Here is a 14,510-nt window from a genome sequence, read left to right as displayed (position 1 = left end):
ATATATAGATTTTGTCATCAATAATGGAAAACTTAGGATGCATTTAAAAAAAATAGGATTAATCTATGATAAAACGATGTTAAGAATATGCATTATTTGTATTTTTCCCCAATTAGTTAACGACGTACACGTTCATTGATTGTCTGATAACAAAAAAAAATTCTATTTGATTCCATACAAGATTTAAAGGTTTTTTGATATTCAAGAATCTTCCGTAATTGATAAATAACCATCACAAAGCAAAATTCTGTGCAGCTGTGGTTGAAGTCCTTAACAAAATGAGAATGAAATCAAATGACACCACGCTTAGGCCGTTATAAATTAAGACATCCAAGGTTATGTCAGCATTCATTTACTGAACCCGATCTTTCATTCACATTACATCTCACCAAAAATATACATAAGTGAAAGACATCAGAAAAGTAACTGCTGTTTTGCAGGTACAATTGATAAATCTGATAAAAACTGTTGTTTAACACATGACATTTTAATTTGCTATCAATTAAACGTCGATAACCCACTTGAACATTAATTTGCCTTCCTTAAAGGCAATTCACCATATATCGAGAAAGGGGTTTAAAAGTGAAAATCTTGAAAAAAATTAGGTACAAAGTAATAAAAAATTTCCATTAATTAACATGTTTCAGTTTATTTTGATTTATCAAATTGTTATTTTATAAATCCTCTTTTATTACCCCCTGAGGACCGTTCAAACCTATTAACAATTCGAATCTATTATTGTTTTATGTTTTAGCGTAGATATTCTTTTTATTTTTCAAAATTCCTTAGAATATTTTGATCCGAGTTCTAACATTTACCTACCTTGGCATTCCCTACCAATGTCTTTAAACCCTTTACTTCTGGGATTAAAATTTTCTTTGGTTGTCCTTTTACTTTAGTTTTTGACAGAGAGTGTACAATAGTGTTATAGGCAAGTGACGATTTTTGTACTTTTAAAAATGTCCAAAAATTTTGTTTTGATAGAATATATGTACAAACTGTGTTCGGAAATAGATTAATCAGGCCAAAACTAGTTTTTGAGTGCCGTAAATTGCAACTTTTAAAAACGTAAGGTTACATGTACCAGGCTGTCCATCCGATTTTATTAGACCGGGAGCTACAGACCTGCAGTAACGTTAGTTCGAGGTCAATGCACATTCTTTACCTACAAGCACTTTGTAAAGTGTATTCAAAATTGAGCGAAGAATTGAGAATGTATTTTCCAGGCAAGGATTTTGCTCAGGTCTTCAACGTCCTTGATCTTTGACGTAAAATATTTATTCAAATCACAGCCTACCCTTTACCTAGAGGCCCTAGCTTTCTTGGTAAAGTATTAACCAGCTTTGAGAGATGACAAATGGTCTGAACAAGAATTTTAAGACTTTGAGGCCATAAGCAATGATAAAGAAACACGATGCAAGGTCAATGCATACTCAAAGGGCACCATTATGGCGAAGTATGACCCTGTGCCTTTTGGAGATAAAATAAATGATGTCGGACGGACTTGTTGGAGTAAATTCAATCATGAATTGAGAAAACTGGAAGCTTAGTGAAATTATTCTTGGTCGAGGTCATTGGTTCGAATGTATGCTTTGAAATGTGCAAGGACAGATCATCTAATTAAAAGAAATAACGAGCATTAAAGGTGGTACAAAAGTGATTAACCTTAAAGTTCTATATCGTCTGCTTCTAATTGTCATGTGTTTAAAATTGGATTTAATATTTGATCAAACAATCATTTCGCAATTAATAAAGCGAGTTTTGTAAATGTATCATTTAAATTGATTTATTTTGCGTTTGAATATTTTCAAATTTAATATAAAACTTATCTATGGACTGTGTTTGAATATATAGCGTGAATAACTGGAAATATTATTGAAGATCAATACAAATGCTACATTATACAGTAGATACAAACTTTTGCAATTGAGTAACTTTCTCTAAACAAGATACAATTTAAAGTTATCGTTCTTAACGTCAAGATGCTAAAAGATTCTTATTAAAAAAAAAAACTGTTATAAAGATTTTAATCAGTGATAATAAAGGTCTAAACAAAAACGAAGAAAATACTCAAAGATAGATTACGTGAAATAACAGAAGATGTTTATTGTCCATTGATTTTGTATAATCATATAAAGTTACTATACATACAAATGTACATACTTGAGTGTTGCAACGAGTCAGATGACGATTGACGTAATCACCTTGCTCTTGTCAATCTTATGTATTTTTAATTAAATCAACAGGTTGATGACATTAAAATTACGTATAAAATTTCTTTACATTACTTTGCAGGTAGTTCACTCTTGGTTACATTTCCATAACGATGTCACAAGGCAGTAACGCTACAGCCTCTGTCAACGAGGATTTCAAGGAATTTTACGTTCAGGCTCGCTTCATCACTGGCCTTATTCTCTACCCCATCTTCTGCGTCCTCGGCTTAATAGGCAATGGCTTGGGGATCGCCGTTATGTTACAGAAACAGATGCGATCGTCGACAAATGTGTACTTACTGGCACTGGCTATTTCAGACGGGATCAAAATCATCTGCGATGCCTTATATTTCTTGGTGGTGCTCTTCTTAGAAATCGATCCCAAAATTGGAAATCGTTTGTACATATTTTTGTATCCGTACGCACATTATGTATTCAACGCGTCCCTGTGCATATCAGCATGGCTAACGGTGGCGGTTGCGGTGGAGCGTTATGTGTATGTATGTCATGTACATAAGGTCCGAACGTATTGCACGCTATCGCGGGCCAGGGCCATTTCTTTCAGTGTCTTCATCTTTATGAGTTTAGCCTGCATACCATATGCTCTGCGATACAAAACTGTTGAAAGCCAAAATAATTCAACAACTTGGATTAGTTACGACCTCAGTCTAACAGACTTATGGGCCGATCCAAAGTTCGCCTCCATATTTACATGGATACAATATTTCATCCGAATCATCATTCCGCTTACCCTCTTGATTGTTTTGAATATTTTCATTATGTATGGAATAAGGAAATGCCGTATTGGGAGGAAGAATCACAGAATTACTGTCATGTTAATTGTTGTGATCATTGTTTTCATTATCTGTATTATTCCGGATGCTATCATGTCGACATTCCTTGGTTTTGGATATTACGAGGAGGACTACTTAGCACGAGCTATAAGAGAGATCACTGATTTATTTTTGCTCATTAACACTGCTGTTAATTTTGTTATATACTGTGCATTTAACACTATTTTTTGGAGAAACTTTCAATCCTTGTTCTGTTCCTGTTGTATTTCAAAAGGAACATTGTTAGAGAATTCTCACATGAGACAACTGTCATTATGTGGGAGGGAAAATTCCAAAAAGACAATAATACGGGCACACGATGTAAATGAAGAGAGACTTCTACCAGAGCCAGCAGCAATCTGAATAATGTGTAAAAACAACTCAATATTAACTACTACATAACGAAGTAAATATGTTGTATTTCCATCCATTCCTGCAAAAAACTGCATTGTTCTAGCTCGAAATCAAAACTAAACAAATTAGTACCGGTTGGATATGTTTACAATCTGAGTAATGTATAGATTCGAGTGTCTGTATTGAGATAATTTTGTAATAAATTGTGTGTACCCACCAAGTGCACTTACATTGACATTGAATAAAAATAAAGAACCAGTAAACATGTAATAGTTTTTTTTTATTAGTCTCAACATCTAAATGATGGTACAATGGGTCCCATTCTAGGTGGACAGACTGGAACGTAAATTTTAGGCAGGAATAGCTCTTTGAATTTTAAAACTTAACTGTTTACATCAATTCATAACAGTTTTACGTATGCGACCTTCACAAATAAAGGATCAAAGTATATTTTACATATATGAATGTATAAACAAGCATTACTTTCTAGCACAAAATGCATTTCGTCTATCTGATTTCTATTACATAAGGTATATTATCATCTTTTTATGACGAATTATGTCTAACAATCTGACCATTCTTAAGTCCCGGATTATTTTAAAATTATAACATTCATAGACACAGCGTTAAGATTTTATTGATTAACTTTATAAAGGGCGGAGTCCTTACGTACTTACCGTACCAAAAGTAAGGTATACACTGTACCTATAAACTGATCTTTGGTTAAAGCAAGGAGATCACTGCCTCTTTCCCTGCTATGACCTGCGTAAAGGAAAGCTGCTTCATGTCAGGTTTCTTGTTCCTCCTCATCATAGACTGGGTAATACAACATACAGTCAAAGAAGAACGTACCGGAATTCGATGGGATTTCACCACCATGCTTGAAGACCTCGACTTCGCAGACGACATTGCTCTGCTGTCATCTACTATGAACTATCTCCAGTTCAAGACAACAAGGCTGTATGACAACTCAGCTTAGGTTTGAAGCTTGGTGATCAGCTTAGGTCGGTTTGCAGCTGGATGATATTCAAAGTGCTGAAAGTCAACACTAAGAGTGAAGTCATCCTGAACGTCAGAAACAGTAAAGTTGAGGAGGTGGACAGCTTCACGTGCCTGGGCGCCAATGTCACCAAGGACGATGGAGCCACAACAGACATCAGGAAGATGATAGCAAAAAGTTCAACGTCTCTTTTTTTCAAAAGCCTAGTAATTTCCGTATTGGTATATGGATGTGAGATATGAAGACTCAAGAAGATAGAGAAAAAGAAGATTGACTCCTTCCAGACAAAATGCCTAAGAAAGATCCATAAGGTCAGATGGCAACAGCACCTATCAAACCTGACTATACTGGAGATGAAAGAAACATATAACATCAGTGAATAGATCCCGCGAATGAGATGGAACTGGACTGACTACATATTAAGAAAGGACCCAGCAGATAACTGTACTGTGGCTTTATCGTGGAAGCCTGAAGGAGGAGGGGACGTCCAAAGACAACGTGGCGTCCAAAGACAACGTGGCGTCGAATGATGGAGGTAAAAAGAATCAAGGATGGATGGAACTCCTAATTCACAGCGCACTGAAAGGTTTCAGACCGCAACATGTAAGAGGCAAATTACCATGCCTAATGTGCCTCCTGGCACGGAGAAAGTTAAGGAAGGTATAGCGGGTTCCATGACTACAATGAGATTAAAACCGTCTATACTCTGTCTTGCCAAGTTTCTGCTTCCACCATATAATATTTTAATAATCAAAATACCTTTGGGCTAAAGCTACATTCAACCTTCATTTTTGAATGAAAAAAATCCAGTTTTTTATTTTGAAGTGTCCACTCGATAACGCTTTATGTTTCAGTACAACAAAAAATCTACAGGGATTGCAAACGCCATGAAAAAACCTGGATGATGTTGAAATATCGTTCGATGTATTCCGATTGACTCCCAAATTGAGAATAGTTATGAAAACGATAACCTGGAAAAAATATAGTACTATAATTGTGAAAATTAAAGACAGAAAGACTGAGCTATAATGTTTTTTCTTGAAGTTTCTGTTATAAAATTTCCCCCATGGTATAATTACATACATGTACTATAGGGTGAACGTTTATCATAGATACAAGCGTCTGTAGTGAATATTAGTGAATACCCGTAAATGTTCTTACTTCTTGACATTTAGCTTGCAAACTTTGTGCTTGCTAAGGATACATTTAGGTCAAGAAAATTTATGACCCATGGTTAAGGCCACGGGTTTTAGCATAAAAACTTTAAGTTGGCATATCAATCACGTCCACCAATTATCCAAATAAAAGAAAATATTGCATTTAAATACTAATACGAGTTATCAATGATAATTGATAACATATATTAACAGAATCATCCATCTACTTCAGCAGGAGTATATAGTTACAATTTTTTATCATATCTGCTCTTATCTACATGTATAAAGAGTTGTTTCCCGTAGTCTATAATATTGTAACATGTTGGGTAACAATTCGCCTTGTTACATGTATAAGTAAACGGTTCCATTATGCACGTGCCATAATCTTTATTAACAGGTGCTTGTTTCTGTTATAAACGTTCACCCTATAGTATAATGCTGTTATTATACTATCGTATTTGGTAAATCATATCACAGGAACAAATGCCGGTTAAGATATCATCTTCTCCCTCTATTTGATCAGCCTTTGCCGATTCGATGCGGATTGTCGAGTGAGTTTACCTTCACCTCTTTATTTTTTCAATTCACTGTTTAGAAAAACTTGTATTTGAAAGCTTAAGACTTGAAGTATTTGATTAATGATGATGTTGTTGCTTTACTATTAATATTATAGTATTTGATTAACGATGATGTTGTTGCTTTACTATTAATATTATATTCCTAATAATGGATTTTAAGTTTATTGATCAACAGTAAAACAGAAGGAAAATCGTATGATTAAAAAGTTGACAATGTCTACTAAAAGGGTTACAATGTATTATATATATTTTACCCTCTAGTTAATTTATTGTTAAAAGCGTGCAAAAACTATGTAAAAAAATTAATATGACGCGATTGTTTGTCAGACAATTCGCGTACCGATATTTCTTGCACCAATTATTTCCTATCAGTGGGTTAGTGACATGCTATAGCAAAAAAGAGCCATTCTCATCCTTATTTAGAAACAATACGGTGTTGAATTTTATCAGTCTTTTTCTTGATTTGCTTATATAGGATGTATCGTTCACATCATAGGCTCGAAAAAAATGAAATTACATGTTTCTCACAAAAAATCGTCTTTATTCACTATTATTATAATCAGCTACAGACGAAATTGTTTTGGTCTTTAAAAACAAATGAAAAACAATTAAGTTACTTATTATTTTGTACGATAATGAAAAACATTATGCATATTCAAGAGGAAGCTGGTTGTTAACGGTTTGCTTTGAGGAAATGATAGTTAGCTTCTACGCATATTAAAATTAAAAATTAAAATTTTCATAAAGTAACAACTCATATTGTTTTATTCATTTATGTGTGTTTACTTTCTTTATCTATTTTTTTAAAATCATCTAAGAGTATCTGAGAGTATTGCATAAGCAATATGCGTCCCCTACCGGTTTGTATTATTCTATGAAAGCTTCGAAGTATATATTCATTTCAAAACTATTATAAACGAGATGCTATGCTTTAATCAGAGATAAAAGAACAGAGGAAATTCAAACAAACTACATGGTTAATATAGAAATTAAATAAAAAAGGGTAAAATAATACACTTTACTTTATCTCCCGTAATTTCACCAGGTCCATTAAGTATTTACTGGTAGAAATTTGTGAAAACAATGCACTGTTATGCAGAGTATCATTTCTTACCGTCTTCTGTGCCCCGAATCAACAGACCAACCCGATAACGTACCCGATTGTAATAATACAAAAAAAACCTGTCGATTACCGGTTAATTTACAACACAATGCTTGACACTATTTTACAGGACTTATTTGTTTGTTAGAAACAATAAAAGGAATGGTACAAGTAATGCACGATATTATCACAGACTACATACTTTCCTCGTTTATTCAATACACACCGAACCCGATAACGAACCCGAACATTAAAAAATTGGAATCTAAAAAAGTAATTTTCTCAAAATTAGTCAACCAGAAGCTACAAAAGTGTAAACTTGATCATTAGTTTGATATTTTGAAGTTGTTCAGCAAATTTCATACTATCCCCCAAACGCATAAAGAAAAAAAAATGTTGAAAACTGAAGTGGAACGGACAGACGGACGGACGAACGGACGCAGAGGAAAGCTATATATAGTCCCCTCCGGTGAAAACCGGTAGGGGACTAATAAACAATCAACCCATCACATAACATTTTAGAATTTTTTTTATCCACCATAGGTAGAAGTAGACATACATTTTTGAATTCAGACAGAGCTTATGAAGTTTTCCGATGTTCTACTTAGATGTCCAATAATATCAGGCTTGAAATGGTGCAAGCATAGAATCGTATATGGTAGAGCCATTCCTTGACCTTTGACTTTCTCCTTCAGAATATTTACATGGATTTGTTATCCCTGTAAATGGGGCCGTACAAGTCAACTGATATATTTATGCCCTTTCAGTGACCGGAGAACCCAAATAGTCAATTATGTGAACTGTTCAAATGTGAACTATCTGCTTGTTATTCAATAGATACGGAAACAATCCAAGAGTGGACATCGTCATTTACAGTCCTTGTTCATCATCTTGACTGGAAGGTACTCAAATATGCCAGACTCTATGAATTTGGTGAAAAATACGCTCGACTAATATAACTTTTTACTCTTTAATTACGCTCCAAATGTAACTCTTTTTTAAACATTTACGATAATCAACATTTCAATCAGCAGGTTCAATACGAATAGAATCCCATATAACCTAAACAATAAACTTGAACTCACATCTTGTACTAGTCTTAATACCGGTAAGTAACGTTTGATGTACTCTTTTCAGAACCAACAATAATTTGTAGCAAGAGAGATCATTTTTTTATAATTTGTTCTACAATGACGTCTTTTATGACGTATCTGAAAATTATTTTGGGTATATTTTACGCATTTGCAAAATTAATATTTGTTATCGGTGTATTGTAGTTTTTTGAGGCTTAACGATATAATATGCTGAAAATTAATCAAGAAATATAACATCGTGAAGTGAAATCCTTCCTGTTATTTTTAGCATAAAACGGCTTTCAAGCAGTTTTTCTTTTAGACAACATTCAGTGCAGATTAAAGCAGACAAAAAATATTTTCATCAAAAATTCATATGTCCAAGACTAATTACTGACAAATGTGTTTTGCATGTTTAAATGTGCGTTTTATGTTTCCTATTAGAAAAAAGGTGAGAAAAATCTCAGTTTTTGACTAATCTTAATAAAATTACAAAAACAACTTGAAAGTTGGCTTGTTACGTCATATACTGCCAGTGAGTGAAAATAAATCGGATAAATCAAAAAGAACCCTAATACCAAGTCTTCAAAAATAACATTACAATTCAATGTACTTAAATCACTTTAAAAACGGGAAATAAAGAGAACCAATTGAATTTATAGTCCTTTAAGCAAACTATCCGACAACGTCAAGAGATAGAATTCATGGATGAATTGATGTCGTCCAAGCAGTACCTCCACCACTGTACACACAGGAACGAACTGGAATAGTACACAGTCGAGCATGCGAAGACGATGTACAAGGTATGCTATGGATAAAACCGAACAGAAGTTTTCAATCCTAGAGCTGCGTCAGACTATGCTGTAGACTTCGGTATTAGAGAAAAAGTAAAGGAATAACAATGAAATAGTATTATAACTTTAATGGGAATTGGCCTAAACTACATGCTGTTAAACCAACAGGGTTGTCGGAACCACGAGCAAAAGAATCATATCTAGTATGTATTTCCAAGTACTTTAAAAAGCTTAAAACCAGCATTGACAAGCATGGAGTTGAGGATAAATTTCGACTTATACTTAATGTTGATGAAAGGAAATAAATACAGGTGGATCGAAGCACAAACCCATTGTAGAAACGTCAGCAGAAGTTGTAACCATGAGATATCCTAAACTATTATTGGTTTTTGTGTGGATATGCTGTGGGGACTCAAATATTTGTCAATTTCTGGTGTTTCCAAACACACGTTATTTGTCTGAATTATTAGATTGGTTGAGATGGAACCATAAATGACAAGTTATTATTATGATCTATGCACAAGTTCTTGTAGATCTATGCACAAGTTCTTTACAAGAATCACACCCAGGCCTTTCTTCAAGGTAACGATTTTAGTTTAAAGTAAATAATTTTATTATAATACCTGTCATATCTTTAATTGTCAGAATTGTTTATGTAATAAAAGTTTACCCAATAGCATAACAATAATTAAAGTGGTATATTATTATAGTTTGTTTTAAATTTTATTATAGAAAAAAGTGCCCGGTTGTAGTTTCATTTTACTGTTTGGAAAAGACGAGTATTTAAAAGTTGTTGTATTCTTCTTGTTGTTATTTTACTATTATTATTATTATGCCCTTGGAAGAAGGGATGGCATATTTCTTTGCTGCTGTCCGTCTGTCTGTCTGTCTGTCGGTCGGTCCACCAACAGCTTCCGTTCATTTTCTTCGCAGAGGATGAATATATTGAAATGAAATTTTGTGTTCAGATTTATCATGATAATATCTAGGTCAAGTGTGCAGTTTTCGTTCATTTTCTTTGCAGGAGTTGAGGATATTGAAATGAAATTTGGTATACAGATTCATTATGATAATATCTAGGTCATGTTCGATATTGGGTAAGATTGTGCAATTGGAGACAGTTATGCTCGTTGGACTTAAAAAAATTCCATTTAGTGAAACACTTATGCCCTCTCCCTAAGAAACATCCACAAACATCTCTTGTTTAACTAATAATGGTTTTTAAATGGGTTAAAATTAAATGATTCACAGTAAAACACAGTAAAAGGGCGTATGAAATATGATAGAATGTAGACAAACGGGGTATCTTGTGTATTTTTACCTACTTGTTTATTTATTGATATAAACGTGCAATTTTGACGCAATTTCTTCCTCTTACAAATCTTGTACCGGTTATCTCCTTCTTGCACAGGTTGTTTACTCTGAGTACTCAAGTGACATGCTGATGCAAAAAGTCATTCTCCTCCTTGGAACGGATACGGCGTTCAATTTTATCGGCCATTTTTAGCACTAGAATGTACCGTTCACATCATTGGCTAGAAAATATGAAACTGCGTGTTTCTCACAAGCAGTCTTCTGTATTCTCACTTATGATAAACAGCTAATGAGGAACTTAATTTGGCACTTGAAATGAAAAACAAAAATAAAGTGACTTACTTTGTACGATAATGTAAACAATTTTGCATATTCAAGAGGAAACTGGTTATTAACAGTTTGCTTTAAAGAAATTTATATTTGGCCTCTTTAAAAATAAATTTAAAATAAAATTTACCATCAGTAACATGTGGTATATTTACATTAGCCAACCGCATTTTGTTTGTTAAGTGAATGCGTCTGGTCTGGAATATAAGACAACTTCTGGCAAATAAGATAAACAAAGATAGCTGCAAAGTGAAGCTCCACGGAAAATTCAGGTTTTTACATAAGTCCTTCAATATCATAATTCACTCTGTCATTGAACATTTTCTGAATCACAAACACCCTACCTCGGACTGCGGACATTTTGGTTGAGGGAACATGTCAAAATTTTGAAATTTGAAAATACATATGTAATACTAGTTTTTATTGTAGTGCTAAATTGATTTTTAACCTTAGTTATGTTAACTGTATTTATTCTCATAAATGAGATAAAGTATATGTATCTGTATATAATTTCTTTCAATATTTTATTTCGATTTCTTTCTATGTTTTAATTCATTAGGTCACTGTAGTTTCGATATATATATTTTCTCTTCTATATTCTTTGTAATCTCAAGATAGTGTTACCTAACGACAAAAAGAGGACGTGAATGATTGAATTGTAATATATAATCGAGTTTTTTTTTAAATAAACCTGAAAATAGTTTATATACTTAAATTGCACCTTTGTATCCCAGTTAGTGAAGTTTAAACCAAATGCATGTAGGTTTATATCATTATACAAATTCCTTACTAAGTGCACAATTTGTGAAACAAAAATAACCTTAAACATATGCATTGATTTACATTCACTGTATTCTCTTCTATTTCTTAGGGTTTGTATTTGCTTAAAACACCACTCAAAAACTTCGTTTAAACATGTAAGATATATATTTAACATAACAAGAATAGAATTCCTGGGTCCCCCGCCGGTCAAGCATTAAATATTGGAATATTTTCAAACTTTCAGGGCTGTTCCAGAATTAAATGTGTTGGGAGGTTGGGAGGAACATTTTTTACTCCAACCACCCATTTTTTTTCTATTTTTCCTGTCGCAAATATATCCAAAATACTACAATCTAAAAGAACTTGACCAAAGTATTAGTGGTATAAACATTTGGTATAAATTTAATGAAAATCCGTCAAAATTTGTAGGCATGAGAGCGCTTACAAAAAAGTGTGATAAATCCGTCACAAAGACCCATAACTCCAACAAAAAGTATCAACCAATGCTGATTTTCGAACTTGACCAAGGTAATAGTGGTATTTGGTATAAATTTAATGAAAATCCGTCAAAATTTGTAGGCATGAGAGCGCTTATAGAAAAGTGTGACGGACGGACACACGGACGGACGCCCGGCATTTCTATGTTCCCGCTCCGCGTTGCGGCGGGGAACAAAAATCGGTTAAACAAGAGCATATGCCCTTACAGCCAAAAACACTAGACTTGAACTCACAGCTTGTACGAATATTAATATATGATCTCAATATATACCTATACTTCTATTTTAAAATAATAGACTCGAATTTTCGGGCTTTAAAACTGATAAATCTGAAGGGTACTGTCTTTTGTTTTATATATTCTAAACATTATTGATACTTGAAGATTACCAATTTGTTTTTATTTTTCTCAATCAAGCTTCGCTAATCAATAATCAAGGAAAAATTCCAAAAAAAAATTCCGGAAATCATCTGGAATTTTTTGGATTTTACAATCTTGCACATGCATGCGCATTACATTCACGCTAAATCATGGGAGGCTCTATATTTTATGTTTCCACAATATCACATTTGCATGGATAACCTCGAGCTCAGAGACGATAAAACAAATGCGTGTAAATTTTCATTGGAATTTTTTTTTCTGTTCATCAAAGAAAAAATACGGGAGATAAATCTTACAAAGTGCTTTTACTATTAAAAAAAATCCTGAAAGTTTCGAATGCCACCATGGTGTGTAAAAACGTTGTTGAAGATATGTTTAATTCTGCAATTATAGGATTAATTTTTTCGAAAAAAAAGTATTTACAGCTTCAAAATGATTTGTTATGAACAATTTGACCGTTATTTTCAATGCAACTTCATTAATTTCCTCCAAAATCGTTTTGGGGCTATTTTGCAATTTTCTGCTACATAACGGGTATATGAGGTGAAGGCCTTTCCCCAGACACAGGTACATTATTCAAACTCAGCAGAGTGTAGTGAAATTAAGAGCATTATTGTAGGCTTACAGCTTGGTTATTTTCAAATTTTGTACTACATTTTGTGTTTTTTATTTTCTATTCATCATTTTATGATAAAGAATAAAAGGTCTCTTCATTCATAATGTTCATGTAAATGTCAAAAATTTGCGTAGGGATACATATTCCTTTGCGGTGATATATGGGCGGTGGAAAGGATAAAAAAAGAGGATAATGCTAACGAATAGCAAATGTTTATGTTAAACATACTGAAATACGAAACATACTAGCTTAAAAAAAGAATCAATTTGCTCAAAAGCAAAATCAACAGACACCGAAGCAAAACAAACGATCGTGGTTGCAAAACCAACAGTCATTAATTGAAACAACGCTACATGGCGTGCAAATCTCTCTACGTCGTCGTGCGTTGTCCGTTAACAATTATACATACTTGACGTCTTTAAGCCAAAAGAAATCTAATTGGCATTATCACCCCTTAGCCCCCTTGAGCAAGGCCAAGTCCAAACTAATGAAACTCATGGCCACTGTGTCAGGGGTTCGACCTTTGGGCAGGATCTTTATGGGCATATAGTGAAAATATTTTTAAATCTTAGAAAATATTTTCTCTACTAGTACTTCCATTTTAGTGGGATATAATCTTATCCAATTATTATATTGTTTTTATATAGCTAGAACAAAACGAAGTTATGAATTCATGGCAACTGACCAAGGTAATAGTGGTATTTGGTATAAATTTAATGAAAATCCGTCAAAATTTGTAGGCATGAGAGCGCTTATAGAAAAGTGTGACGGACGGACACACGGACGGACGCCCGGCATTTCTATGTTCCCGCTCCGCGTTGCGGCGGGGAACAAAAATCGGTTAAACAAGAGCATATGCCCTTACAGCCAAAAACACTAGACTTGAACTCACAGCTTGTACGAATATTAATATATGATCTCAATATATACCTATACTTCTATTTTAAAATAATAGACTCGAATTTTCGGGCTTTAAAACTGATAAATCTGAAGGGTACTGTCTTTTGTTTTATATATTCTAAACATTATTGATACTTGAAGATTACCAATTTGTTTTTATTTTTCTCAATCAAGCTTCGCTAATCAATAATCAAGGAAAAATTCCAAAAAAAAATTCCGGAAATCATCTGGAATTTTTTGGATTTTACAATCTTGCACATGCATGCGCATTACATTCACGCTAAATCATGGGAGGCTCTATATTTTATGTTTCCACAATATCACATTTGCATGGATAACCTCGAGCTCAGAGACGATAAAACAAATGCGTGTAAATTTTCATTGGAATTTTTTTTTCTGTTCATCAAAGAAAAAATACGGGAGATAAATCTTACAAAGTGCTTTTACTATTAAAAAAAATCCTGAAAGTTTCGAATGCCACCATGGTGTGTAAAAACGTTGTTGAAGATATGTTTAATTCTGCAATTATAGGATTAATTTTTTCGAAAAAAAAGTATTTACAGCTTCAAAATGATTTGTTATGAACAATTTGACCGTTATTTTCAATGCA

The 14,510-nt window shown here is 33.4% G+C and overlaps 1 protein-coding gene across 3 annotated transcripts in view; it reads left to right on the top strand.

Annotated features, from left to right (window-relative positions):
- LOC128187691 (sex peptide receptor-like) overlaps window positions 1-3,661 on the top strand; it is a 50,048-nt gene extending 46,387 nt beyond the window's left edge. For all 3 annotated transcript variants that reach the window (XM_052858262.1, XM_052858168.1, XM_052858350.1), the window contains one exon: window positions 2,296-3,661. In XM_052858262.1, coding sequence (XP_052714222.1) covers window positions 2,327-3,409 — 1,083 coding nt within the window. In that variant the 5' untranslated portion in view covers window positions 2,296-2,326 and the 3' untranslated portion in view covers window positions 3,410-3,661. The remainder of the gene's footprint in view (window positions 1-2,295) is intronic.
- The last annotated feature ends 10,849 nt before the right edge of the window (window positions 3,662-14,510 follow it).

Source organism: Crassostrea angulata, chromosome 1 (genome assembly GCF_025612915.1).
Source record: "Crassostrea angulata isolate pt1a10 chromosome 1, ASM2561291v2, whole genome shotgun sequence".
NCBI classification, from domain to species: Eukaryota; Metazoa; Mollusca; class Bivalvia; order Ostreida; family Ostreidae; genus Magallana; species Magallana angulata.
The sequence above is the reverse complement of the archived record's forward strand: the minus strand, read 5'-3'. Positions and strand labels throughout refer to the sequence as shown.